The 26,260-nt window shown below is 42.0% G+C and overlaps 1 protein-coding gene across 1 annotated transcript in view; it reads left to right on the forward strand.

The window, feature by feature from the left end:
• The first annotated feature begins 1,900 nt into the window (after positions 1 to 1,900).
• ENPEP (glutamyl aminopeptidase) overlaps positions 1,901 to 26,260 on the forward strand; it is a 58,082-nt gene continuing 33,722 nt past the window's right edge. The window contains exons 1-4 of the mRNA XM_083460412.1: positions 1,901 to 2,886; positions 15,150 to 15,291; positions 18,055 to 18,186; positions 24,292 to 24,412. Of these exons, the coding sequence (XP_083316538.1) occupies positions 2,234 to 2,886; positions 15,150 to 15,291; positions 18,055 to 18,186; positions 24,292 to 24,412 (1,048 nt within the window). The 5' untranslated portion in view covers positions 1,901 to 2,233. The remainder of the gene's footprint in view (positions 2,887 to 15,149; positions 15,292 to 18,054; positions 18,187 to 24,291; positions 24,413 to 26,260) is intronic.

Genomic DNA, 26,260 nt, shown 5'->3' on the forward strand with positions numbered 1-26,260 from the left:
CTCCATGTGTGCACATTTTTTGTGCTTTGTGACAATCTACATTTCTTTTAAATTGGCTTAAGTGCTCCTTTCTCCCGGGCTGTGAGAGCAGTCACATTTTTATTCAGAAATGGCTTCTCTGTATGAATTTGACAATGCACAGAACAGCCCTTAGATTCATTTAAAGGTCTAATCTGCTATGTTCATGGTGTTATGCAGCCATGGATCATGCCACAATCTTAGGGTTTTCTGACAGCCACCAAAATTGTTGAGGCTTCTTTGGGAAACCTAACCCAAAAATAGTGATTTTAAGCTTTTGGAACTGTTTCCACTGCTTTTTCCGTCGCATTGCCATACACCCACGTTTTCCCTGACATTTTGGCAATTTGTCAAAATTCACCCCTGATGCTATTTTTACACCCAAAATCCAGGACATGTCAGGACTTTTTCTGATGTATGGGGCAAGCTTAACAATTTGTTTGGTGTGTGGGGACAGGAGGGTTATAAATGGTTTGTCTACAGCTTTTCTTTGACCTCTTACCAGCAATGAAGTGATATGCTGTTAAAAGTATTCATAGGGGAAGGTGGGGCAGTGAGATTAGTAAAAGTAACAAAAATCTCCAAAGTGTTTTCATTGGTAAAATCAAATGTGGAATCCGATTCTACATATGATAACGGGGAAGTAAATCCCATTGTGCCCAGTCCTATAGACACTTGTGAGTAGCCCTACTGAATTTAACAGGATTTACTTCTGAGTAAATAGGAGTGCATTCAGGAGAGTGTGCAAATTCCCCCCCCATAGGACTGTACATTGTCTCATAACTTTTTTTTGTAAACTTTGCTGCATTAAATGTTTATTCTGTACTTGACCTCCTTTGTAATGTTTTATTTTGATTATCTTCAAGATAATATTTTAGTTCCCTGTCAATTGTGTTTCTTTTGATGTATACTTTATATATAACTTTATTCTGTAATGTTTTCTTCTGGACTGCTTTATTTGATGTTTTAATGTAGTTTGTAAACCACTTTGAGATTTTTTTTGTTCTCAAGAATATAAAGCAGTGTAAAAATGAAAGGAGTACTAAAAAAAAAATAGTTCAGATTTTGCAAATGCTAGAAAAATCCTCTTTAATAAGAATGAAAGAAAGCTTGCAATCTAAGGATTTTTGTTAATCTGGAAAGGGGGCAACTGCCCCCTTGCCTTCCTCAAAGTGGAAGCCTAGGAGTGCACGATAGGAAGTCTAATACAATACTATTTCAAAACTTGATATTACAACATGAGAACTAGCTGACACAAATCAGTTTGTGCTATCCATTTCTCCCAGGGTCCTAGTTATCTGTTTACACAAAATGAACCAACCATAAATAGCAAAATTGGGGATGTACATCCACTGCTGATTGCCTGCTTGGTATGCAAAGCAGAAGGGACACTTGAAGATTGCACTTGGCTCTGTGCGCACACCAAAAGTCAGTGTTTACAGTCTTGAGCAAAAAGATATTTCTTTTATGGCCGAGTGTTCCTTCTTTAAGCACATGGAATAACAGAACCAAGAGGGAGAATAAAAACTCCATAACTCAGAAAGAGGAAACCCAAACATAATGAGACATGTGGTTTTTTTAAGAGAGGGGGAAATAAGGGGGAGAACCATGGGATTTTTTCCCCCTTGCACAAATATCTGGGGTGGAAGTTCAAGGAAATCATTGCTCATAAAAGATACCAGGGAGGGGGAAACCACAGGTAGTGACAAAGGTTGAGGTTTCTGCGGAGTTGCACACACCTCTCTGTCTGTGATCTCCCTTTTGGGAAGCTGCTGACCGAGCCTTGGCATTTGATCATCTCCAACTGCTGATTAACACAGCGCTGTTTTATATTTAACTCTGACCAGAGCAGGAGGAGTTGGGGGTGGGGTTGCAACTGCTTATAAGAAGCGTTTGCAGCAGCTACAATGTTCTTCTGTGTTAATTTCCTCTGTCTCCGCTCTCTAGACAAATCCTTCTTTACTGTTCACTTTCCTACGGATAAACTTTCTTTAAAAAAAAAAGAAAGAAGTTAACTTGAGTTTCTGTAGGAGGGAAGTGGCTGGGGAGCGAGGCAGAGAGAACAGAAAAGTAAGTGAGCGAGGGGGTGAGGGAGAGAGAAAACTATTAAACATAAGCAGAGCTTGCTAAACCAGTAGGTGTGCATATATTTTTAAAGGCTACAGCACTGTTGTTTTAATGTTGGATATATAGCTTTGGTCCAGGGGGAGTGGAGATGCAGAGAATGGATATGGAAGATAAGTCATCCAAAAGGTACTGCATGAAGAGCAAACATGTGGCCCTTATCTGTGGCGTGATAGCTGCTGTAGGTTTAATTTTGGGCCTGGGCCTGGGCCTGGGCTTAAAACCGCAGGACTGTCCTTCAGAAGAAAATGGGAAAGTGCCGACTGCATCACCCACTTCAGTGTCAACTGCATCACCCACTGCGAGCCCTGCTCCAGGTGAGACAGATCCATGCCCGGCTGAAAATAATGAAAGTGGAGATTGGAAAAATTTCAGGCTACCCACCTATGTTAGTCCGATTCATTATGACCTGATACTGAAGCCTGAGATGGAAGCAGATCTGTACGATGGATCAGTCACTATCACCATCCAGTTGGGAAGCCCAACCAGGCACTTGTGGCTTCACCTCCGAGAGACTAAGATTACCAGGATGCCCTTGCTCAAGAAATCGTCCGGCCAGTCAATTACCCTAAAGCATTGCTTTGAGTACAAACCACAGGAATATGTGGTGGTAGAGGCAGAAGAAGAGCTGGCTCCCACCAGTGGAAATGACGCCTATTTACTGACCATGATGTTCCAAGGCCGTTTAAATGGATCCCTGGTTGGCTTTTATAGAACAACCTACGTGGAAGATGGACAAAACAAGTAAATCTTTCTTTTTTTCAGCATATTTCTGCTATTAATTTTTGCTCCAAGTTTCTCTCTGTCTCCCTTCCCCTCTCTCTAATCTTCCTTTTTTTCAACGTAAACTGCATATTTTCAAATGAATTTAGTGAATATTAAGAAAGATGGCAATTGGGTGGTTGGCAGGTAGATTATTTATAATGTCATTCTGAGTTTTGGGGAGAGTGTTTACCTTTGTTTACCATTTCAACCCATATATACAGAATTCAATGTGCATTTGAATGTGCATTTAACTGTGCTAAGACAATGAAGACTTTAAGCTCTCTCTAAGTTCATGGACCAGAATCTGTTCCTGATCAGTCTAATTTAAATACGTCTATTTGAAAGTTGTAAGGAGAGTTCGTTGTATTTTTTGCTATAATTCTGCCTTATGTTTACAGAAAGGTGCTCAAAATAATTTTGAAAAAAAGCAAAAAGGCTCTCTTTTTATTGCCTGCAAAATATCTGCAGGGACAGGTGATAGATCAGGAGTTGAGCACCATCAGCTTTCCGTAGAGAAGATACCAGATTCCACTCTCAATGTCTCTAGGTAGGGCTAGGGAGAGATTCCTTTCCGAAATCCTGGAGGGTCTGTCAGTGTAGACAATAGTCTGCTAGATGAATTCAGTATGTGGCAGCTGTCTATGTTCTATATGCCTGTCTTTATGTATAACAGTTTGGCAGCAATATGGCAGCACAGTTTGCTGCTGTAAAGTAGCATGCAGAAATGCATCAGAGGCTGGATGGCTGGCATCTTGACTGCTGCTTCCCATCCTCAGGACTGCAGCAACTTCAAGAGCGCAGCTGGTGTTTTCAGCTGGACTCTGCTGCAGCATTAGTAGATTCCTACCCATATAGACATAAGATAAGGTTACCAGATTTTTCAATGAATCCAGGGACACTTTAATTAAATACATGCATACGTACATAAAAATACATATATACATACTACACGTTCAGGACGTTGATGCTGCAGCAATGGCAGTAGCAGAGGGGCAGCCGCTGCCTTGACCTCAACTGCCATGTTTTCCCTTCCTCTGAGTCTTCCTGTCTCCTTTCTCCATGAGCCTGGGCAGCCCCTGCATTGTTGGTTCTTCTGTGGTGGGGAAGCTGTGAGATCTCAGGCATGGAAGACAGAGAAGGAGGGCCAAGGGCAGCAGTGGCGGTAAGGCTCAGACAGTGTGAAGCCTCCCTTCCCATCAGAGCAGCCCCAATCCCATTCCTACTTGTGTGCAAGCGGGAGGGGGCAGGGATCCCTCAGCTGGGAAGGGAGGCTTCACACTGTCTTTCGGGGCAGCCCCGTCCCAACTCCTACTTGCGTGCAGGGATCTCTCAGGCAGCGTGATGCCTCCCTTCCCACTGAAGAAGCCCCAATCCCATTCCTACTTGCCTGCAAGCGGGAGGGGGGCGGGGATCCCTCAGCTGGGAAGGGAGGCTTCCCATTGCCTAACTGAGAGATCCCTGTCCCCTTCTGCTTGCACGCAAGCTCTGATAGGCAGTGTGAAGTCTCACTTCACAGCTGAGAGATCCCTGCCCCGCTCCTGCTTGCACGCAAGTAGGAGTTGGGAGGCTGCTCCTATAGGCAGCATGAAGCCTCCCTTCACAGCTTAGTTGGTGGGGTCAGGGAAGGTGGAGGCAGCCCGAAAGCTGTATCTTAGAGCCCCTGCACCACCATCATATGGGGACTTCGAGCAGCTCCTGAAGCCAGCCAGAGCCTACTGCTCTGGGCTGCTGAGACTGCTGCTGCTGCGTTTCCCGGGGACATTAGATCACATTCCCGGGGACATTAGATGAATTCCGGGGACATTCCAGGGATGGAATTTGTCTGGGGACTTATTCGTAAACCCAGGGACTGTCCCCGGGAAATGGGTAACCCTAACATAAGAGCCCTGTCAGATCTGATCCAAAGCCCATCATCATGTGGACAGTGGCCAAACAGATGCTTATGGGAAACTCTGAAATAGAACTTCAGTGTGACAGCACTCCTCCTGCTTAGTACTCCTTGGCAACTGGTATTCAGAGGCATGCTGTCTCTGATACCAGAAGCAGGACACTGCAGTCATGGCTAAAAGGCATTGTTAGCCTTATCCTCCATGAATTTGTCAAATCACCTTTTAAAGCTGTCTGAGTTAGTGACTATTGTTACATCCTGCAGTAACAAACTCCTTAGTTTAGCTTAGTAAAGAACTATTTCCTTTCAACAGTCCAACATTCAGCTTCATTGCATGACCCTGGGTTCTAGTATTATGAAAAACTTCTATCCACTTCCAACACACAGTACATAATTTTATATACCTCTATCCTGCCCAGCTCTTATCCGTCTAAATGGAAACATGCAAACTGTTGTAACCTTTACTCATAGGGGAGCTCAAGCCCCTTGATCATTTTGGATGCGCTTTTCTGAACTACTTGTGCTTAAAGTTAGAAGCTGTGTTCTACATTGACTTCCTTTTGTGCTGACAATGGGACCTGTATATTGAATTGAGTGTGTAGTTCTTACTTCCTTTCACTGCTTGTTATTGAATCTCCTGGCTACATAGCCTAGTCCAAAATCTCATCTGTTAGACATTCTACATTCATGTTTTCTGTATAGCAAATGTATCCAGTTCAGGCTATACAAAATATTAGCACCTCCTTCAGGGTAGCTGATCTCAGGTCCAGGACCCTAATATGGCCCACCAGCCCTCTCTGTCTGGCCCTTGGAACTCTTCCCTTGATCCTGCTTTGCACTCTGAGTGCCTGCCTGGAATTTATCACTGAACTTTGATAATGCTTTTCGCTTGTCTGAATGCAGGACAGAGGGGAGTGTGTGAGTGTGTGTAATAATCAGCCTATGGTCTTCAGAAGCTTACTGTTAAAAGAATGTGCCTCTCGGGCTGAACAATTTGAATTTTGTGGGGAAGGGATGCTGCTCAGAGGAAGAGCATTTGCTTTGCATACAGAAGGTACTAGAGATGGGTGATATCAGCTTTTCAACATCTCTATGTATCACCACCCAGACATCGCAATATAGTGATACATCACGATGTTGAAAAGTGGAGGAAGGAACAGGCTGCATTGGGCCTGGTGCCGCGAGGCACTGGGGTGAAACCACCTCAGCTCCCTCCTCCACCAATGCCTGGGCGACAAGGGAGGAACAAGCTCCATTGGCCATGGCACCTTTCAGGTCCAGGGCCAATGGAGCTTGTTCCTCCATGTGCTGGGCACTGGTAACGGAGGGAGTCACCAGCACCTGTGGTGTCGAGGGGAAAAACAAGTTGCATCGGCTCTGGCACCTCGTGTCTCATTCCTCCCTCAGCTTGAGGGCCAAAGTGTGATGGTGGGCCATTGTGCTCTGGCCTTCAAACTGGTCCTGGGTGATGTATCAATACTAGAAGGTACCAGCTTCAATTGCTAGCATCTCCAGGCAGGACTGGAGAGGCTCTTGCCTGAAACCTTGGAGAGGGTCGACAAAGGTAAAAGTAAAAAGGTAAAGGACCCCTAGACGATTAAGTCCAGTCAAAGGCGACTATGCGGTTGTGGCACTCATCTCGCTTTCAGGCCAAAGGAGCCAGTGTTTGTCCACAGATAGCTTTCTGGGTTATGTGGCCGGCATGACTAAACCGCTTCTGGTGCAACGGAACGCCGTAACAGAAACCAGAGTGCGCGGAAACACCATTTACCTTCCTGCCACAGAAGTACCTATTTATCTACTTGCACTGGCGTGCTTTCGAACTGCTAGGTTGGCAGGAGCTGGGACAGAGCAACGGGAGCTCACTCTGTTGCGGGGATCTGAACCACCGACCTTCCCACCGGCAAGCCCAAGAAGCTCAGTGGTTTAGACCACAGCACCACCCACGTCCCTCGAGGGTAGACAACACTGAGCTAGATGGACCATTGGTCTGACTTGATATAAGGCCTCTTCCTATGTTCCCAAAAGGGTCCACACCATTGATCTACCTTATTCCAGAAGCTTAGTCCTCCATAATGTATTATGCCTTCAGTGAAGCTCTACAAGTGCAGTATAGAGATCCCCATCCAATGAATGCAACACTTCAGTGCTGTTTATAAGTTTTGTCACCATTAATTTGATTTGATTATTTAATTTATATACTACTTAATATATTTAAAATATCCCTAAGCGGTGTACAAAAAAGAAGAAGCAACAATAGATAACTGAAACAAAATATTACAAAAAGACAGTTACTTATAAAAATGTTGCATTAATACAAAGTTACTAATGCATAAGGCTGCAATCCTGAACACACTTTCATAGGAGTAAGCTCCACAGAACACAGGGAGACTGCATGGAATGGCACTGTAAATCTTGGACCCAGCCCCATGCTATGTTAAAATCAGAGTAGCATCAGGGTGAATCATTTTGCTAGCCTAAGAACCAGATGTATCTGAGTGAGATTTTGACCTTTACTCCCCCATCTGCTTTGAATTATAGGTAGGCAAGCCTGAAGACAGGAGAATGAGTATGATTGGAGATATTTCTGTTCCCTATTGTCAAAGCCAAAAGTGCACCAACCAGAAACAAAGTCAGGTTTAGCTCTCCATGCCCTTATTTAGGTAGACAAGAGATATACTGTCTCTTGTGGCCTTCCTTTGTATGAGACTCTAATTGATGCTTCAGAATGATGCATCTTGATCATATCTTGTAAATAGCTATTTGGCAGCACCATTTTACTGACAGAAATGAGAGCTCATCAGGCAACGTGTAGACTCCAGGCTTGACATTTTCAGTCTTCCCTGAGAACTGCAGTTCTGTGAGAGTTTAGGATATCTAACAGATCATTCTGAATAGAAAAAGCAGAATAACTCCGTGACACCAACGTAAGACACCAAGGTCAGTTCCGGCACCTCTTTTTCTGGAAAGATAGCACTGACCTTAATAATCACCCTTTTTCAATACAGTCCCCGCAAAGTATGAATTTATCTGGAAGTACTTTTAACTAGTACTTTCCCTGCTTGTTTTCTTCATCTATGACTTACCACATTTGTCCATTTGTCCATTTCCCCCCCTTACCCTTTTCCTTACAATTAGATATTAATGTTTTCACTCTTTATATATGGGTGGGATTTTGTTTGTTATTATGTCACGTATTATTGTGCTTTTTTATGTTAAAAACTCCCCAGAGGTCCTTAAATGAAGGGCAGTATATACCGTATTTTGCGCTCTATAAGACGCACCAGACCACGAGATGCACCTAGTTTTTGGAGGAGGAAAACAAGAAAAAAAATATTCTGAATCTCAGAAGCCAGAACAGCAAGAGGGATCACTGCACAGTGAAAGCAGCCATCTCTCTTGCTGTTCTGGCTTCTGGGATAGCTGCGCAGCCTGCATTCGCTCCATAAGATGCACACACATTTCCCCTTACTTTTTAGGAGGGAAAAAGTGAGTCTTATAGAGCAAAAAATACGGTAATTGTACATTCTATGTTTCTGCTATTTTCTCTCTCTTTTGTATACAGTACTTACCATATCCATGATGTGTATATTTATTTTTTACAAAGATGCATACCCATTGAATTAAAAAGAAGCTTTTAAAGAAACCAGTTCCCAGGATTATTTGGGAAAATCCATGTCTGTTAAAGTGGTATAAGGGTGCTTTAAATGGATGGTGAGCTTTAAAGTAAGAAATGGCAATCAGAATGCAAACTGGCACACCCTGAAACAGAGGTGGATAGACAAAGGGATTCAGCAAACAGGGTTTTTTTGAAAGCGGGGTTTGTTTTATGTAACAGATGACTGACTCATAGCAAGCACATCTTGAAACACTCCCCATCTGTGTCTTCAGTCAATCTGTCTGCAGAACACTGAATTTAGATGCCATTCAGGAAAACTAGGTGGGGGCTACCTATATCAATGGACATTGAATTAATACTCCTTGGCAAATTTCCCCAACCAACCCTCTTACTGATGGGTAACTAGGTCCCAACTTGATACGAGAATTAGCAGAATATAATAGCAGGTGGCAGCAGCAGAAGACACATCCTTATTTAAAAAGAAATCTGCTGAGGAGGTGGCAGCTATGGATACAAATGATTGAGGTGAAAAACAAGCTAGCCATTCATTGATATCAGTTTTGCCTTTGAAATGTCTTGGGGGATGTATTTTCAATATCAGTTGGGCTAATTTCTCTCCCCCCCCCCAATTTGTACTTCAGTTTTGTTCATCCCATATATTTAAAGTGCATGGCTTTCCGCAAAGAATATTGGGAACTGTACTTGTACCTTGCACAGAGCTACAGTTCCCAGCACCCTTAACAAACTAAAGCTCCCAGGATGATTTGGGGGAAGTAATGTGGTTTAACGGTGCTTTAACTGTGCATTTAAAGCCAAAATTGGATTGCCTTCTATAATAGGCTGACAATTTCACTGAAAATATGTGTTTGGCCAATTTTTTTTAAAAGGCAATTCATCACAGCTTCGGTCATGTTTTATTTTGGGAACAACAGCTGGAAGCAGTCACAGATGCACGTAAATATTCAGTGTCTTTACACGTTTCTTGCTTCTGGTTCTCATTTGTAAGGCCTAGACACTATAATGCAAATGATGGGGCAGGACAAGCCTTGAAGAAAAGGCAGAATTTTATTGTAACACAACATAATGGATTTTGAAAGCAAATATTTCACCTTCTATTGCCATTTTCTCAATACAAAGAGAACACAGCGTCTAATTATTATTATTTATAAAGCCCTTAACAAATACTGTACAACCTAGAGATCTTTTTACTGTTCTCATTGGGCATCATCTAATGGGCAGTTATTCTGCATTCACTGAAATGAATGAGAGCTATTTGCAAACATGCCAAAGGTGAAAGAATGTACCTTCAGTCTCCTTACATTTCCAACATTTGTTATCAGGCAAATGGTAGATTTTTGCAAGCTTGGCTGGTGTTATGTACCACCTATAGATCATTTTCATTAGGTTCTCTCTTAAGGCATTACATGCCGTGAACTTCATACCTGTGGTCCATAACTGTTCCCAGTCAGCCATCATAATGTTATGTCCAACATCTTGCGCCCATTTGATCATAGCAGATTTCACCGTTTCATCCTGAGTATTCCATTTCAACAACAAGTTATACATTCTTGACAAATTCTTAACTTTGGGGTCTAACAATTCTGTTTCCAATTTTGATTTTTCCACCTGGAAGCCTATTTTTTTGTCCAGATTATATGCCTCCATTATTTGATAATAATGGAGCCAGTCTCGCACTCTGTTTTTTAATTTTTCAAAGCTTTGCAGTTTTAGTCTATCTCCCTCTTGCTCCAGAATTTCCCAATACTTCGGCCATTTGGCCTCCATATTGAGTTTTTTCTGAGCTTTTGCTTCCATTGGTGACAGCCATCTCGGGGTTTTATTTTCTAACAGGTCTTTGTATCTTATCCAGACATTAAACAGTGCTTTCCTGACAATATGGTTTTTAAACGCTTTATGTGCTTTAACCTTGTCATACCACAGATATGCATGCCAACCAAATACATTGCTAAAACCTTCCAAATCCAACACGTCAGTATTTTCAAGAAGCATCCTTTCTCTCAGCTAACAAAAAGCGGCTGATTCATAATAAAGTTTAAGGTCTGGCAGTGCAAATCCACCTCTTTCTTTAGCATCAGTTAATATCTTAAATTTTATACGAGGCTTCTTGCCCTTCCAGACAAATCTAGAGATATCCCTCTGCCACTTCTTGAAACAGTCCGTTTTGTCCAAAATTTGCAATGTTTGAAACAGAAACAGCATTCTTGGCAATACATTCATTTTTATCACAGCAATTCGACCTAACAACGATAACTTCAAATTTGACCATATTTCTAAGTCCTTTTTCACTTCAGTCCAACATTTTTCATAATTATCCTTAAATAAATTCACATTCTTAGCGGTCATATTAACCCCTAAATATTTCACTTTCTTAACCAGTGTTAATCCTGTCTCCTTCTGAAACTTATCTCTCTCGATCTCCGTTAGATTTTTCTCTAAAACCTTAATTTTCGTCTTGTTCAACTTAAAACCTGTTACCTGACCAAATTCTTTTAGTACTAGATTCTGGCTCCTGTAAAGTCAATACCAAATCATCAGCAAATGCTTTTAGTTTGTACTGTTTGGCTCCCACTTGTATACCTTTTACCAGTTGGTCCTTTCTAATCATATTTAGCAAAACCTCCAGGACCGATATGAAAAGCAATGGGGAAATTGGGCAACCTTGTCGTGTTCCTTTCTCAATCTTAAATTCTTCTGTCACTACGTTATTCACAATTAATTTAGCCTTCTGTTCTGAATAAATTGCACCTATACCATTTCCAAAGCCTTGACCAACCCCCATCCCCTGTAAATTCTTCTTCATGAAACTTTTTTGTTTTTTCTCTTTATTTTTGATGTATTGTGAATTTTTTACTGTTTCTTTTTTCTGTAACTATTAAACTTTTAATAAATATCTTTAAAAAAATAAAATAAAATAAAATCTCACCATTTAAGGAAGCTGCCGGTATAATACTGGAGCATTCTGTAAACCCACAAAGAAGAGAAAGGAGCAATAAATAACTGAAACACCATTATGGCATGAATGAAGATGTGTGCTGTTGCTTCTGTGATTAAGAATTTAGTGTATTTATGCTGTCAAATTGTAAGCATCTATATAAATAGAACATGATGTAAGCAATACCTAAACTAGTTGCAGTAAATTTAAATAATCTTAAATAAATGCAATTTCTCATGCGAATAATGTTTCACTAGTTCAACAGTTGATTGACATAAGCCATCTTGCTGAAAATATTGTTGTGAGGGGGAGTAGTTACGCTGTATGCCTGAGCCCCTACTAATTCCTTGATCCAGCAAGGATTCAGTTGTTGGAATAGCCAGGCCAACTTCTTGGTGACATAATGGCCCCCATTTTTGGGTCATTAAGGTGACAAAGGAAGTGGTTCTGTGCCAGAGAACAAATGGATGGGTCCCCCTCCCTCAACTGGCTGGTAGCTAGAAAAAACAGAAGCTAGAGCTAGAATGTGTGAGCTAGAAGCTAGAAGCAGGCTGTAGTAGGCAGAAGCCTAAGAGGGAGAGACATCCTTGATTTCTGTTTGAATCTGAGGATGTGGCTGTGGGACCTTCTGGGCTGTTAATGTTGTGAGTCCCTCCATCATTGGCTCACATTGTATATGTGTGTGTAAATAAACCACATATGCTAAAGATGCCACAGTCTCTGCTGTCCTCATTCCAAGGAAACTGAACCCTGGGTAAGCACCTTGTTCCACTGACATGCAACAATATATTTGCTTTTCAGTCTGCCTTCTTGAAAGCACAGTTGTACTTTGGAATTCAAAGTTCCGTTCAACATTCTGGAAGTCCATTCGACTTCCAAAATGTTTGAAAACCAAATCACAGCTTCTGATTGGCTGCAGAAAGCTCCTGCAGCCAATTAGAAGCCCCAGAAGCCCTGTAGGACATTTGGATTCAAAAAATTGTTCACAGACTGGAACAGTCACTTTCAGGTTTGTGACGTTCGGGAGCCAAAATGTTTGGGAACTAAGCTGTTCAAAAACCAAGGTACGACTGTATAGTCTTTCTGAGAAGATTTTCAAGGCATGTAGGACATTTGCATATTTCCCTTTCTGTAGGTGCAGAGAGAGGTCTGACCTTAAAGTTTGTACAGCCCATTTTTATGCCCACATTTTTTAAAAAAATATCCCATTTGCTTGGTATCTCACTAATTCTTCAGGTTTGAATGTACCATTATAAGTTCTTTATGATCAGTTAAGCATTTAGGGAGTCCTAGGAAAATGCCAAGGACACTAGGACATTGACAAATTGACTGGCGAGATAACTTATAGATCTTCAGGAATGTTACAAGCTATGTTCCTTCACTCTTAATTACTTCTTGTTTTTGCTTTATTTCTTTTTTAAAAGAAGGGGGGGACTACTTTTATGTAGCTCAAACGTATCTACAGACGTGTGGTTGGAAAGCTACCAGCATTCTGAATTAATTGAAGAGACAACTTAGCTGTGTTCTCCCATCAATCATGCTCCATCCTTGAATGCTATGTTGATAAGAAGAGCTTGATTCCATTTAGGGAGCAGATATTTTATGTAAACCTTGGCAACAATTTTAATGACCCTATTTTCCTCAGTCATTTATATCCCACACAGGTAAGATGTTCTAGTACCAGCTGTTAAGGCAAATATCACTATATCAATTTATAGCAATGGTGTTCCACAGCCATTTATTTTGCTGCATCCTATCAGTATTCAGACCACCAAGATTGTCATTATACTCTTGTCCATGAACAACGAAAGGCAGATGTGCAAGGTTATCTCAGAATGATCAATGTCCCTGTTATGAATGTGCTGCTTTCAGCTAGCATTTGACAAGCTGCTTAAAGCTATCTATCCCAGGTGTGTATGCACAGAAAAGGAGGGATGGGGGACTGCAGTCTTTCTGGTGATGAGACTCAGTATGGGCCAAAACAGTGGAGGTTCATTTGGTAGTCGACATGGGGACATTCATATGACTGAATGGGTTTGCTGAAAATGTGTGCATTGTGCCTCTGAATATCAGTTGCAGGGAATTTCAGTTGGGCAGAGTGCTCTTGTGCTTGCGGGCTTCTCAGAGGCATCTGGTCAGCCACTGTAAGACCAGGATGCTGGACTAGATGGGCCATTGGCCTGATCCAATTGGCTCCTCTTAGGTTCTTCATCCATGATACATCCAGCAGTTTGCCCAGCCCATATTTACCAAATATGAAATTGTGTGTTTACCTGTAGCGGTATATTGTTAGGTTTTATTCTTTAAACTATGATTTTAAGTGATGTTTATAACAATGAGGACTTAAATTTATATTCATGTGATTTGAGTTTTACTGTTATTTCTTGTTGTTTCAACCATTCCTGCCCTGGGACCATATGGTGATGGGCAGGTTAAAAATGCCACAAATTAATAAATGTGAGCATAAAGTTTTGGATGTGGAGGGAGTTGTGAGGTGGTAGTTATGTGGTAAGTAGCAAGCCGGGTGGGTGCAATCACACAAATGTTTCAGCATACACAGAATTTTACATGGGTCCAAATTCACCATCTCAAAACATTAATTTGGTTGGCCCATTCAGTCACAGCTGGGAAGAGATTTTATTATTATTATTCAATTTGCATTTGAATGTGAACCTAACTAACCCATGCTTCCCTAAACCACAGAAGTCAAACCAAATCTTCCCCCATTCTTAAAAAAAAGTACTTCTTTGAATTTTGCAATGCTATTCTCCAACCAAAACAATGTGTTCAAAGTAAGTGTCTTAGGAAAAAGTGTGCATAAAATATATTGATAAAAATAATAAAGAAAAATGTAGTCCTTCAGGGGGGGACTTGCAAAAATGTGTGTATTTGGCAGAATTGCACACAAAAATGTGTATATGAGAATAAATGTGCAGTTAGATGCTTATGAGTTTTCATACGTATTATGGAGAATTGCAAACTGATGTGGAAATGGGGTGAGCTGAGTTTAAGATTGAAGAAACGAGAAACTTAAGAGATGCTGAAATACTGTATGTTAGTTTCATCCATCCCTGGTCACAGCAAACCTATGGATCATGTCATCATAGTTTTATCTAGGCCTTTGCAACTGAGCCAAATGCAGTCAATACCTATTTTCCTGGCTGACTGGGAATAAATAAACAAGGCATTTGTCAAGCACCATAAGGGCTTTTTAGCTGTATTTGGCTTGTGGGTTCACAGGTTATGCAGGATAATTACACTTTCAAGCTTTACTTTGTCTTAAGACTATTTTTTATTTGTTTTTATTTCATGAAATTTATACACCGCTTTGTTTAAAAAACCACACACAATTTTGTAAATTGTTCAAAACATAAAATCAGCAGTAAACTAAAAACAGACTAAAGCATGCATCCACATTCTACACATCGGAATAGGCTCGTCTAAGCAAAAATGCTTTTAGCAGATACCAAAAAGAGTACAGTGAAGGTGCCTGCCTCATGTCAACAGGCAAGGAGTTCCACAGTGTAGGTGCTGCCAGACTAAAAGATTGATTTATTACAAATGCAGAACCAGTATTATGTGGTACCCATAGCAGTTCTGCAGATTGAAGTGGTCGAGCAGGCATATATTGAGTAAGGTGATCTCACAGGTTATGATATGAGCCATAGGAGAAAGATTATCCCATTTCTTTCGTATGAAAAATTCCTTTTACTGCTTTCATACTTGGTCTAATTATCTATTTGCGAATAATGGTTTGATGTAACTGTCGTTTCTTTCCAAAGGAGTATAGCAGCCACTGATCATGAGCCAACAGATGCACGAAAATCATTTCCTTGCTTTGATGAACCTAACATAAAGGCAACTTATAATATATCCATTTTCCATGAAGACACATATGAAGCTCTATCAAACATGCCAGTGGAGGTATGCATTCTATGTCTATATGCGCATATGATACATGAAACCTGGTGGCATTGATCACCAAATCACATGGCCTGTTGGTGCAGCCATTAGTATTCTCTAAAAATGACTTTGGAGTAGGTGGGTTATAGTCTGTTAGAGGAATTCATATCAGAGTTAGTGGGCATTAAGAGCAAAACATTTGGCATTATAAAATATATTCCTTTTTTTTGTTAAACCATAGATGTGGATGTTTGTCAAAATCCTTTCCTAGGCAAAGGTCATAGGTTCACAAATGGTTATATTTAGTTCCTTTGGCTTAAATTCCAAATCTTCTATGGAAGTCAATGGCGTAAGTTCTCTGCCTCTGGGATTTGCAGCGGAAAATGATTTTATGGATCTTGGCCAAAAGAATGTCCAGTGAATAGCCTAGTGGAAAGTCAAAGCCAACACATAACTTTGAATGAATAGTTTCTAAATTTCCAAATTAAGTGCACAATTAAAATGCAAATTCCATCCCAGCAAACTTCTGGCTAAAGACATTTCCCAAGTTAGTTCACATAAACATCAGCTTTAGTACAAAGTTCTAGAAACTTTGTATTACTGTTAGCAGAAGTCAAAGATGAAATACGCAAAAATCATACCATATCAATATCTTTTAAATATTTCTGTTAAGGTAAAATGTCCTGTTTATGATATGGGGCTTTGAGATGCCACAGTGAAAATGCCCAGAATCCATCCCATTTATTTCCTTGGGATTTTAGAGCACATAATTATGAACTGGATTCTGCCCATCAGTTTCTGATTGCCATACAGCTCCCACTGTTTTAATTTGTGGTTGAAAAATTGGTAGCTATTGCAGTATTTTCTTCTACACATTAATAAACATAACTGACCTGACATATGCAAAGTTAGCCTATAGATTAGGGTTGCCATACATCCGGGAATTCCTGGACATGTCCTCTTTGGTGGGGTCCTAAATGCCCACCTGGGGGGAAATTTACATTTTAAAGCAAATGTAAAATTGCCCTGAAAAAGCTCAACAACTTTTTGTGTCCAGATTTTCACCTCTTGAAATATGGCAACCCTACTATAGATAACCTTACCACATTTCCTCCACACTACGTATTTTGTGTTTTAAGGGAGTCAGTGATTGTCTAGAAATAATGTTACTGATTGCAATGTTTTCTCTCAAATCTACCCAAAATATTAAAATATAAGTACATTTGAACTGTGAAGCCCAATCCTCAACAGCAGTTGTCTACAGTGAAGTTGTGGCTTCTGATGAGTAAATGTGAAAGTTCCACCAAAAAGCTTTGAAGTAAAACTGCACAATAAGTTTCTAGTAATTTCAGTGCGTTCGATACAACTTACTTAAATAGGCATAGTTAAGTTTCTGCTTTTAGCTATGTAATTCCAGTACAAGAGTAGACCTTTTCATGCATTACTCCTTTGTATGACACTGCCTGCCAATGACCACATATTTGGATTTGATATCCCGCTTTATCACTACCTGAAGGAGTCTCAAAGCAGCTAACATTCTCCTTTCTCTTCCTCCCCCACAACAAACACTCTGTGAGGTGAGTGGGGCTGAGAGACTTCAGAGAAGTGTGACTAGCCCAAAGTCACCCAGCAACTTCATGTGGAGGAGCGGAGACGCGAACCCGGTTCCTCAGATTACGAATCTACTGCTCTTCACCACTACACCACACTGGCTCTCATATTGAGCATGGTTCTCTTATGAAGAGTTTCCTATGCACCTCACTCAGTGTGCTGTCATTAGATGGTTGAGGTAGCACACTGATGGAGAATTGGGGGTGAAAAGGATAGCCTCCCCTGGCTATAAACTGGGAGTGCCTAGAATCATAGAATCATAGAATTGGAAGAGACCACAAGGGCCATCAAGTCCAACCCCCTGCCAAGCAGGAAACACCATCAGAGCACTCCTGACACACGAGCACGCCTGACACATGAGTAACGTGTGAGTTAGGGATGGGGAAGAAATTCAATTCAGTTCACATGTCAAGGTGAACCAACCTAATTCGCACATTCTGAAACAATATGCAGACTGAAGCACAGCCAGCCTTCAAAATTCGCACATCTCTGAATGTTGCAATGCAATTCTTCAGCCAAATGATGCGTTCCAAAATGCACATACTGGGGTGAAATGTTGTTAAAAATGCATATTAGTGAAAATAACATACAAAAATGTGTGCTATCAGGAAAATTTGCTTTGCAGAAATGTGTATGTTAGGTAAAACTGCTTACAAATATATGTATATTGGGAGAAATTTGGACTAACCTGCTGATTATTTTTTATGAGGACTTTATGTTTAATTAAAAAAAAAAGAATTATTCTGGATATGCTGAGAACTGAATTTAATATTGGAGAAATGATAAGATGAGAGAACTGAAATTGACAGATTTGCCCATTGCTAGTGTGAACAGGGCTGATAACTGCTATGACATCTTGTGTTTTCCTCAGAAGTAACTTCATGAGGGCAGTACATTATTTACCTTCTAGTGACATACTATGCCTTCTTGGTGATTAGGAGAGTGTGCCCTTAGAAAGAGGTGGTATTATATATTTATTATAATAGTAATAATAAAGCATTAACACTGAAAAGCGCACATTTTATGTGTAACCAAAGTAATAATACAGTAACAACAACAACAACAACTTTCCTGCTCCCATTCTGTACATAAAGATAAATATTTGTCTTGGGAAAGTTATTTACTTGTAAACAATGCTTCATTGTGATTCTTTTTTCCTCACTTTCCCCGCAGCAAAAACGTTCACTGGGCAACGGCTGGACTGTAACGACATTCCAAAAGTCTGTTCCAATGAGCACCTACTTAGTGGCTTGGGCTGTACACCAGTTTAAGTTTATAGAAAAAATATCAGCCCGAGGAATTCCTGTAAGTCCTGTGCTAATTCTTATCAAATTTATGCAATGTTTCTTGGTGATTTTTGCTTTGCGAACTGGAAACAAGCCCTCCTCCAGTTATGGATGTTGTGAAAAAGGATAGAAACACTATGTATGTAGAAAGGCCTCTTTTTAAAAAAATCAAAATCCTTTGGTCTAGGTTGAACATGCTGGCCTTATTTTAGCTATAGTTCATTGAAACAATGGGATGTACAGTGGTACCTTGGGCTACATACGCTTCAGGTTACATACGCTTCAGGTTACAGTCTCCGCTAACCCAGAAATAGTGCCTCGGGTTAAGACCTTTGCTTCAGGATAAGAACAGAAATTGTGCTCTGGTGGTGCAGCAGCAGCAGGAGGCCCCTTTAGCTAAAGTGGTACTTCAGGTTAAGAACAGTTTCAGGTTAAGAACGGACCTCCGGAACGAATCAAGTACTTAACTTGAGGTACCACTGTGACTGAATTTGTTTAATTAAGGCTGTATACATACCATACCTTTAAGGGACATTTCTCATCCAAAGAATCCTGGGAACTGTAGTTTGTTAAGTGTGCTGGGAATTACAGCCCTGTGGGGAATAAATGACAATTCCCAGAATTCCTCAAATGTATGCCATGTATGCAGCCTAAATCAATGGGATTTAACTTAGTTGTCATCAACTGAGCCACGGATTTTGATGTGACTTAGCAGTGTAGCACTCAGTGTCTACTCAGGAGTAAGTTACACTATGTGAAATCGGGACATATTGTCAGATAAGTGTTCATAGGATGGCAGCCAAGATCTCTTTTCAGAAATTCCCCTCCATATGGAGAATGAATCCATGCAAAAGGGAGAAGGATCACACGGCTCGCTGTGGTTTTCCAGGCATCCCTTTGTCAGACCTCGGGTGGTCTTTGTGTGGCTCTGTGTGCAGAGATCATGGGTGGTATGAGCAGGATGCAGCAGCTTCAGGAGTGGGGCCAGGAACATAATCCTTCTTTCTCCTCCACACGTTTAAGCATGAAGGAGAAAATCTGAGAAACATTTTGGTCAGATCTAAATTTAGCTGAAACTCGGCCAGTCTTCATATTGTCGGTCCCCCATGGGGGAATTATTAAATGCAGAAGAGCAAAAGAAATGCTTGACTAGACCAGACCAAAGGTCTGTCTCCAATAGTCCAATGTTCTGTCTCTGATAATAGCCAAGCTGGATGTCCCATGGTGATGGTAATTTAGGGGAAAGACATAGCTCAGTGTTACAGCATCAGTTTTCCATATAGAAGGTCCCAGATTCAATTTCTGGCCTCTCCAGGTATGGCTTTCTCAGAGAGGTTTAGCTCTCAACCCCATCTCACAGAGACCTTTGGAAATTGTAGTTCTGAGAAGGGAATCAGATAAAGGGACCCCTGGCCATTAAGTCCAGTCGTGGCCGACTCTGGGGTTGCAGCACTCATCTCACTCTATTGGCTGAGGGAGCCGGCGTACAGCTTCTGGGTCATGTGGCCAACATGAGTAAGCCGCTTCTGGCGAACCAGAGCAGCACACGAAAATGCCGTTTACCTTCCCGCCAGAGCGGTACCTATTTATCTACTTGCACTTTGACGTGCTTTCGAACTGCTAGCTTGGCAGGAGCAGGGACCGAGCAACGGGAGCTCACCCCGTGGTGGGGATTCGAACCGCCGACCTTCTGATCGGCAAGTCCTAGGCTCTGTGGTTTAACCCACAGTGCCATATGAGCCTACTAATACAGTAACTCGCCATACCCTTAACAAACCACAGCTCCCAAAATTCTTTGGGGGATGCCATGACTGCTTTAGATGGTATCATAGAATCTATTAACCTGTGGCAAGACTCCTGTTAATTGTAATGTTTCATTTGACTAGCTTAGCTCTCCTGCCAGGAATATAGCTGGCTAAGCTTCTCTACCAAGTTACTAAACTTGTATGCCTCCAATTCCTTATCTGAAAATAGGGCATTTTATTTACTGTATCATTTCACTGATCTGCAATTTCCTCCACATCTCTAGGGACCTCTCCCTGAAGACTTAGTAAATATTTCATAGCTCTCAAACAGTGTCATTCTATAATGTTTTTTATGCTACGTTTTTGAAAAAGATAGCGGAAGTCGAGCTGCCATTCATCCAAGGAAGTGAACATAGTGATCAAATAGCCTTAATTCCCCTCCTCATGGTGTTTGTGTATTAATTGCTCATTTAAAAATAGAGGCAAAGGGTCACCCAGTCAATAGGGGGGGGAGGGTGCAATTCATGGGATTATTTCAGCTGTCAGATGCTTCGTTCCTCGTGTTTTTAGCATTAGTATTATCTGGCCCAAACACTCAAACACAGTTTTGGAAAAAAAAGTCTCTGTGAAATTAGAATGTCTTTGGGGCTTTTGGAAAATACAGGCGGAGAAAAACTTGGACGGAAACTTCAGCCAATAATTAGCCTTTTAGCATAATGTTCTAATAGTCGCCTTATAAACTAACACATTTATTATGGCCTAAGCTTTCATGGACTCAAGCCTGCTTCATCGGAGGCACAAAGTGAAATAGTAGTTGGCAGGATTGTAAAATAGAAGAATGTGAGGTAGGAGCTGAATGGCTGTGAGATGCAAAAATTAAAGTCAGTGATAATTAGAGTTTAAGTATGTCAACAGCAGAGCCGACCCACCCATGAGACAAGGGCAGCAGGATCCACAGGGGCATCAGATGCGGCCTCCAGGGAATGCCTCACCCTCTGCTGCAGCAATGGCTGCAGCTGCAGTACTTGGAGGCTAGATCTGTCACCTCCTTGGCACCTGATGTGATTCAGAGCAGACCCCTTTCCCCAATAATGGTCTTTGATTGCCACATCAACCATTGGGTAAGGTTGATTTTATTTCCCCCGCCTTGTTCACAATGTAGAGCTTCACTCACCCCCTTATTCCCAATGTAGTTTTTCATTCCCCCCTTGTCCTTGATGCAGATCTTCACTCACTCCTTCTCCCCTGGTGGGGTGTGTACAATTTTTGTGGTTTGCCTCAAGTGCCAAAATTTCTTGGGCCAGCGCAGGTTAACATGCACATCTTTAACCTTTTAGCAGGTTAATTGTAATCCAGCTATTTCACATTACATTTTTGCGTCGGAGTTCTTTGTTTTCTTTCTGGAACTACCGTATTTTTCTGTGTATAAGACTAGTTTCCCCCCCTAATAAATTATGTCAAAAATTAGGGGGTGTCTTATTCACAGATAGTGCCAAGGCCATTTTCTTAAATCTGAGCCCCCCAAAATAGGGGGTGTCTTATACATGGGGGCATCTTATAGATGGGTAAATATGGCAAAATTAGTTTACCAATACCAGGATATATCTGCTAAATGTGCCTGTTTCTTGCAAATGGTTCCCTGCACCACTGTGGGTGTTAAGGCATTTGTATCCCAACTCTTTCTTTACAAGAAGCTCAAGGGGGCAGCCCAAGCCGCTGCTAGCCCAAGCCGGGGAAAGAGCTGCGCAAGCACAGGCGTGGGCACATTACGACGCCACTGCACCCACACTTCTCTTTCCCCAGCTCGGGCTGGCAGAGGCCACAGTGGCCCAAGCCCCACCAAATCTCCAAAATCCAGACATTTCCCTTAAAATTTAAAAATCTGCCCAGATGGGCATGTTGACCCCCCAAAAGAGGACATGTCCAGGTTTCCCTGGACATATGGCAACCCTAATACATGGTTATGCATGCCCAAGTGTGGTTTGAACCCTGTTCTTCCAGGTCCTACTCCAACTGCTACGCCACACTGGTTTTCAACAGTTATCAGTGGCGTAGCGTGGGGGGTGCAGGGGGGGCCGGCCGCACCGGGCACAACATCTGGGGGTTAGGGTTAGGGGCCGCAAATCCACGGGTTAGGGGGCACAAATCCACAGGTTAGGGGGTGCAAATTACTTGCCTTGCCCTGGGTGCTGACAACCCACGCTACACCACTGACAGTTATCACAAATGTGCTACTGCAAAAAGTTAAGCATGTGCCTATTAGAGAGAGAGAGAGGTATATATTGTTATATTTACAACAATTAATATAGCAATTATTATAACTCCTCATTACCTGCCTGCTCACCCCTCTGATCTCCCGCTATTTCAAGCCTCATTTTTTTAAAGAACACATTTCTTTCCTATTTCTACATCATGCTTCCTGTAACACTCCCCCTTCCTAATTCTGCTATTTACCCAGAGCTCAGGCAGAGGGTCAATGACTGGCCATTGTCCGGTCATTACACCCTGATGGCTCTTCTGTCCAGGCAATTTCCTGGTTTTAGCCTGAATTTCAAATCTAATGTCTGGCACCCAGTTTGCCTCCTACAAACCCATAACACTATATTTAAAAGCACCCTGTTAATGTACAGCAAAATGTATTTGGTTATATATTTTTTTATTTTACTATCCTGGGACCACAGCACCTTCTTAAACATTGACTTTTGGAAGCTTGAGAATTACTTATGGAACATAGCTGATATTTTGGTCAGGGATTTGATGGCAGAAGAGGTTTCACGCTGTCATCTACAGCAGGGGTGGCCAACTCCCAAGAGACTGCGATCTACTCACAGAGTTAAAAACTGGCAGTGATATACCCCCTTTGGGGGGTTCAGGTCAAAGTTGTTGAGCATTTTGTAGGAAGGAAAGCCCTGTTTGGGGGGGGGTTCAGGTCACAGTTGCTGAGCTTTTTTTTAGGGAGGATGGCATTCCCGTTTTTTGGGGTGCAGGGCAAAAATGTTGAGCTTCTTTTAGGGGAGCCAAAGTTGTTCAGCTTCTTTGGGGGGAGCCACTGATCTACCAATGATCTACCACGGACATCCAGTGATCTACCAGTAGATCACAATTTACCTGTTGGATGTGCCTGATCTACAGCAATGAGAAGTCTCTCACCGAGTTTAAAGGGCTTTGGACTCAGAAGGCCACTTAATACCACCTGGGTGCTGTTCATACTAAATGTACCACACTGAGAGCATTGGATAATGATAGAATCCCCAGAGACACCCATTTGTGAAGGAAAAGTCTGATCCTCAATGGTCCATGCTTCAAAGGGAACTGAGTACATCTATAAGCCACAGCAGCAGGAACAGAGGGAATTTAGCATCATGATACAGCCCTCCTAGAATGACCCGTTATGCTTTGCCAAAAGGGAGGATTTGCATCATATATTTGCATAAAATTTGCATATGATAATGTATATATCTAGATGCAAATTTTAAAAGAAATTACTATAATTTAAATAGAAATACATCTCACCATAGTAGCAATTACACCAGGTGACTTAGGAGCTAGCTCAGTCTGCTGACAAGGGATGGGCAACCACAAGACTCCTGTTGTCTCTTTGTATGGTTCCTTCTCTTTAAACCAGACTTTGGACTGGATAATTCTCAAGCAGATGACAATTTCAGATCCAGGACTGTCCTCTGACAATCACCCTAAGCCCCCAGTGTGAGATACTTGGAAAGAAAGCCCTGCCCCATGACTAGAGACCAAATTTGCCCTCTTTCCCCCAAAGCTCTTCTCTCCATTGACATTATTACCCTTCCCTTTGTTGGACAGACATGTGACCTGGACTTACTCTTTGACTCCCCTTTCTCCTTTGTTCCCCATATTCAGTACATGGCCCAACTCACTTTGCTTCTCCACTTAGAACATTGCAAAATGTAGCCATGCCTTTCTGTCCCATTGGCTAAAGCTTTGGGGCATGCTCTGCTCATCTCTCACCTAGACTACTGTGAGTTTTTCTCTCTGGTCTTCCATCCTCTCACGCTGGTCCCCTTATGTCTATCTACTTACTCCACTGCCAAAATCATTCATCTCTTTCATCAGCCTGATCACATGAAATGCGAAAAGTTAACAGGGGCTGGGGAACATCTTATCTGGGATAAATCACCACTAAGAGATGTGGGGGTGGGAGTTAAATGTTTAATGGAACAAGTGTAGAACTAGTCAATGAAGCCAAAGTGCTATAGGGTAAAATGTATGAGAAGGTGCTTCTGCCTTTCAGGGCAAGACGAGTTAATCCTTTTAGCTCTGTGAATTGATCAAATGTATCCTGGTGCTAAACAATAATTGTGTCCAGCAAGAAACACCTCTGATAATAACTTTGCTTTGTTTTACAGCTCCGTGTTTATGCCCAGCCCCAGCAGTTACACACAGCAGAATATGCAGCAAATATAACTAAAGAGATATTTGATTTCTTTGAAGGATACTTCAACATGAGCTATTCTCTTCCCAAACTCGGTAACGAATTAACATTGATGTTCATTTGCTTTCAGGATTTTGTTGTCAGTCACTGAGTCACCTGAAAATTGACAGGAAGTATGATGTTTGAAGTAGTGGTGTTTAGCTGCTGTGCTTGCGCCTTAACAGTATATTAGCATGCTTTGACGGGCAGATGAAGCTGCCTTATAATGGGCATATTGTACACACATAAGGCTAAACCATAGTTTAGCACTAAGTCAATGACTTTCCACAAACCCAACCAAATTGTCAAGATTGCAGTTGAATATTGCTTTCAAATAGCCTTGGCTTAGTGTTATGTACAAATATGGGACTATGGTTTATAACAAACCAATGATCAGTTGCTAAACAACACAAATTGACACTGGCAATGTGTCCTATGTTACAGAGGACAGTCCTCAATTTGAAAAGCCATCCAGTCCAAGTCTAGTTCAAAGATTTAAAAACCATAGGAAGTGAGTGCCAGTGGCTTAGGTTGCCCCACCAACAGCACCCAGGCAGCAGATTGAGTTATGCTGTATATCTATTAAATTTACTTCTATACATATTAATCAGAATAGGCAAATTCCATGCAAATCTGTACCCTCCTTTGTCCTTTTCCTGTTGATGCATTTCTTCTATTTTGACTATACTTGTGTGTCTTCCCTACATGGAAAGGCTGGTTGGAAGCAGCAGATGTGCCTATTTAGGATGGTTTTGGCCTGAGTAGTGCCATTCCCCACATGAACTTTGAGAAATGTCATACAGACCCAAGAGGCAAAATACAGGCCCACTGTGGCTCCAACCCTTGCAAATAGCCTGCCTAAGAGATCCCTGGAGCATGTGTTCACTCCTGAGGAGGGACAATGGCTGCTCCACTGAGGGTATTTTAACTAGACCTGTGCACAGCCCTACTCAACCCAATATGGGATGTGGGTGGCGCTGTGGGTTAAACCACAGAGCCTAGGACTTGCCGATCAGAAGGTCAGCGGTTCGAATCCCCACGACGGGGTGAGCTCCCGTTGCTCGGTCCCTGCTCCTGCCAACCTAGCAGTTCGAGAGCACATCAAAGTGCAAGTAGATAAATAGGTACCACTCCAACGGGAAGGTAAACGGCGTTTCCATGCGCTGCTCTGGTTCGCCAGAAGCGGCTTAGTCATGCTGGCCACATGACCCGGAAGCTGTACGCCGGCTCCCTCTGCCAATAAAGCGAGATGAGCGCCGCAACCCCAGAGTCGGCCACGACTGGACCTAATGGTCCGGGGTCCCTTTACCTTTTTTATGGCATTTTGGAGCAGCCCTGAACCACCCAGATCCAGGTCCCAAAGTGATTTGGGTGTGGGTTCTTTCACAGTGTATGAATAGGGCTAAAACCCCTAATTAAAGATGCTGTCAGGAGAGGACAAGAGACATGCATAGACTGCCTGCATGAATCTCCTCCCCTGCCAGTCCTTGCCACCAGGCAGCCCTAGACCACTCCAGGCTAACCCGACTCTACCTAAGGGGATCCAGCGTTGCCTCAGCCCACTCTAGCCAAATCCTGTGTTGTCCGATGAGCCCAATTCAAGTCAGAATCTGGTATTTGACCAGAGCCGCTGCATCGCCCTAGTTTTCACACAAGTCTTCAAATCCCTCTGACCCTCTCTCCCGGTGTTCGTGATATTGCACACACACGATTGCAAAACCTAAGTTGCCTAGACTGGAGCATACAACAACAACACACAGGCCAAAATCACATGTGCATTTTCAATGGAGCCCTCTGGAATTTCCCTCTGCTTCAGCTATTTCAGGGGACCATTGCACTGTAAGGCAGGAGCTCTGGGGTAGAGTGTCTGCTTTGCATGCAAAAGGTCCCGGATTCAGTTCCTA

This window comes from Podarcis liolepis (genome assembly GCF_965112155.1).
Source record: "Podarcis liolepis genome assembly, chromosome: 9".
Classification (NCBI taxonomy): Eukaryota; Metazoa; Chordata; class Lepidosauria; order Squamata; family Lacertidae; genus Podarcis; species Podarcis liolepis.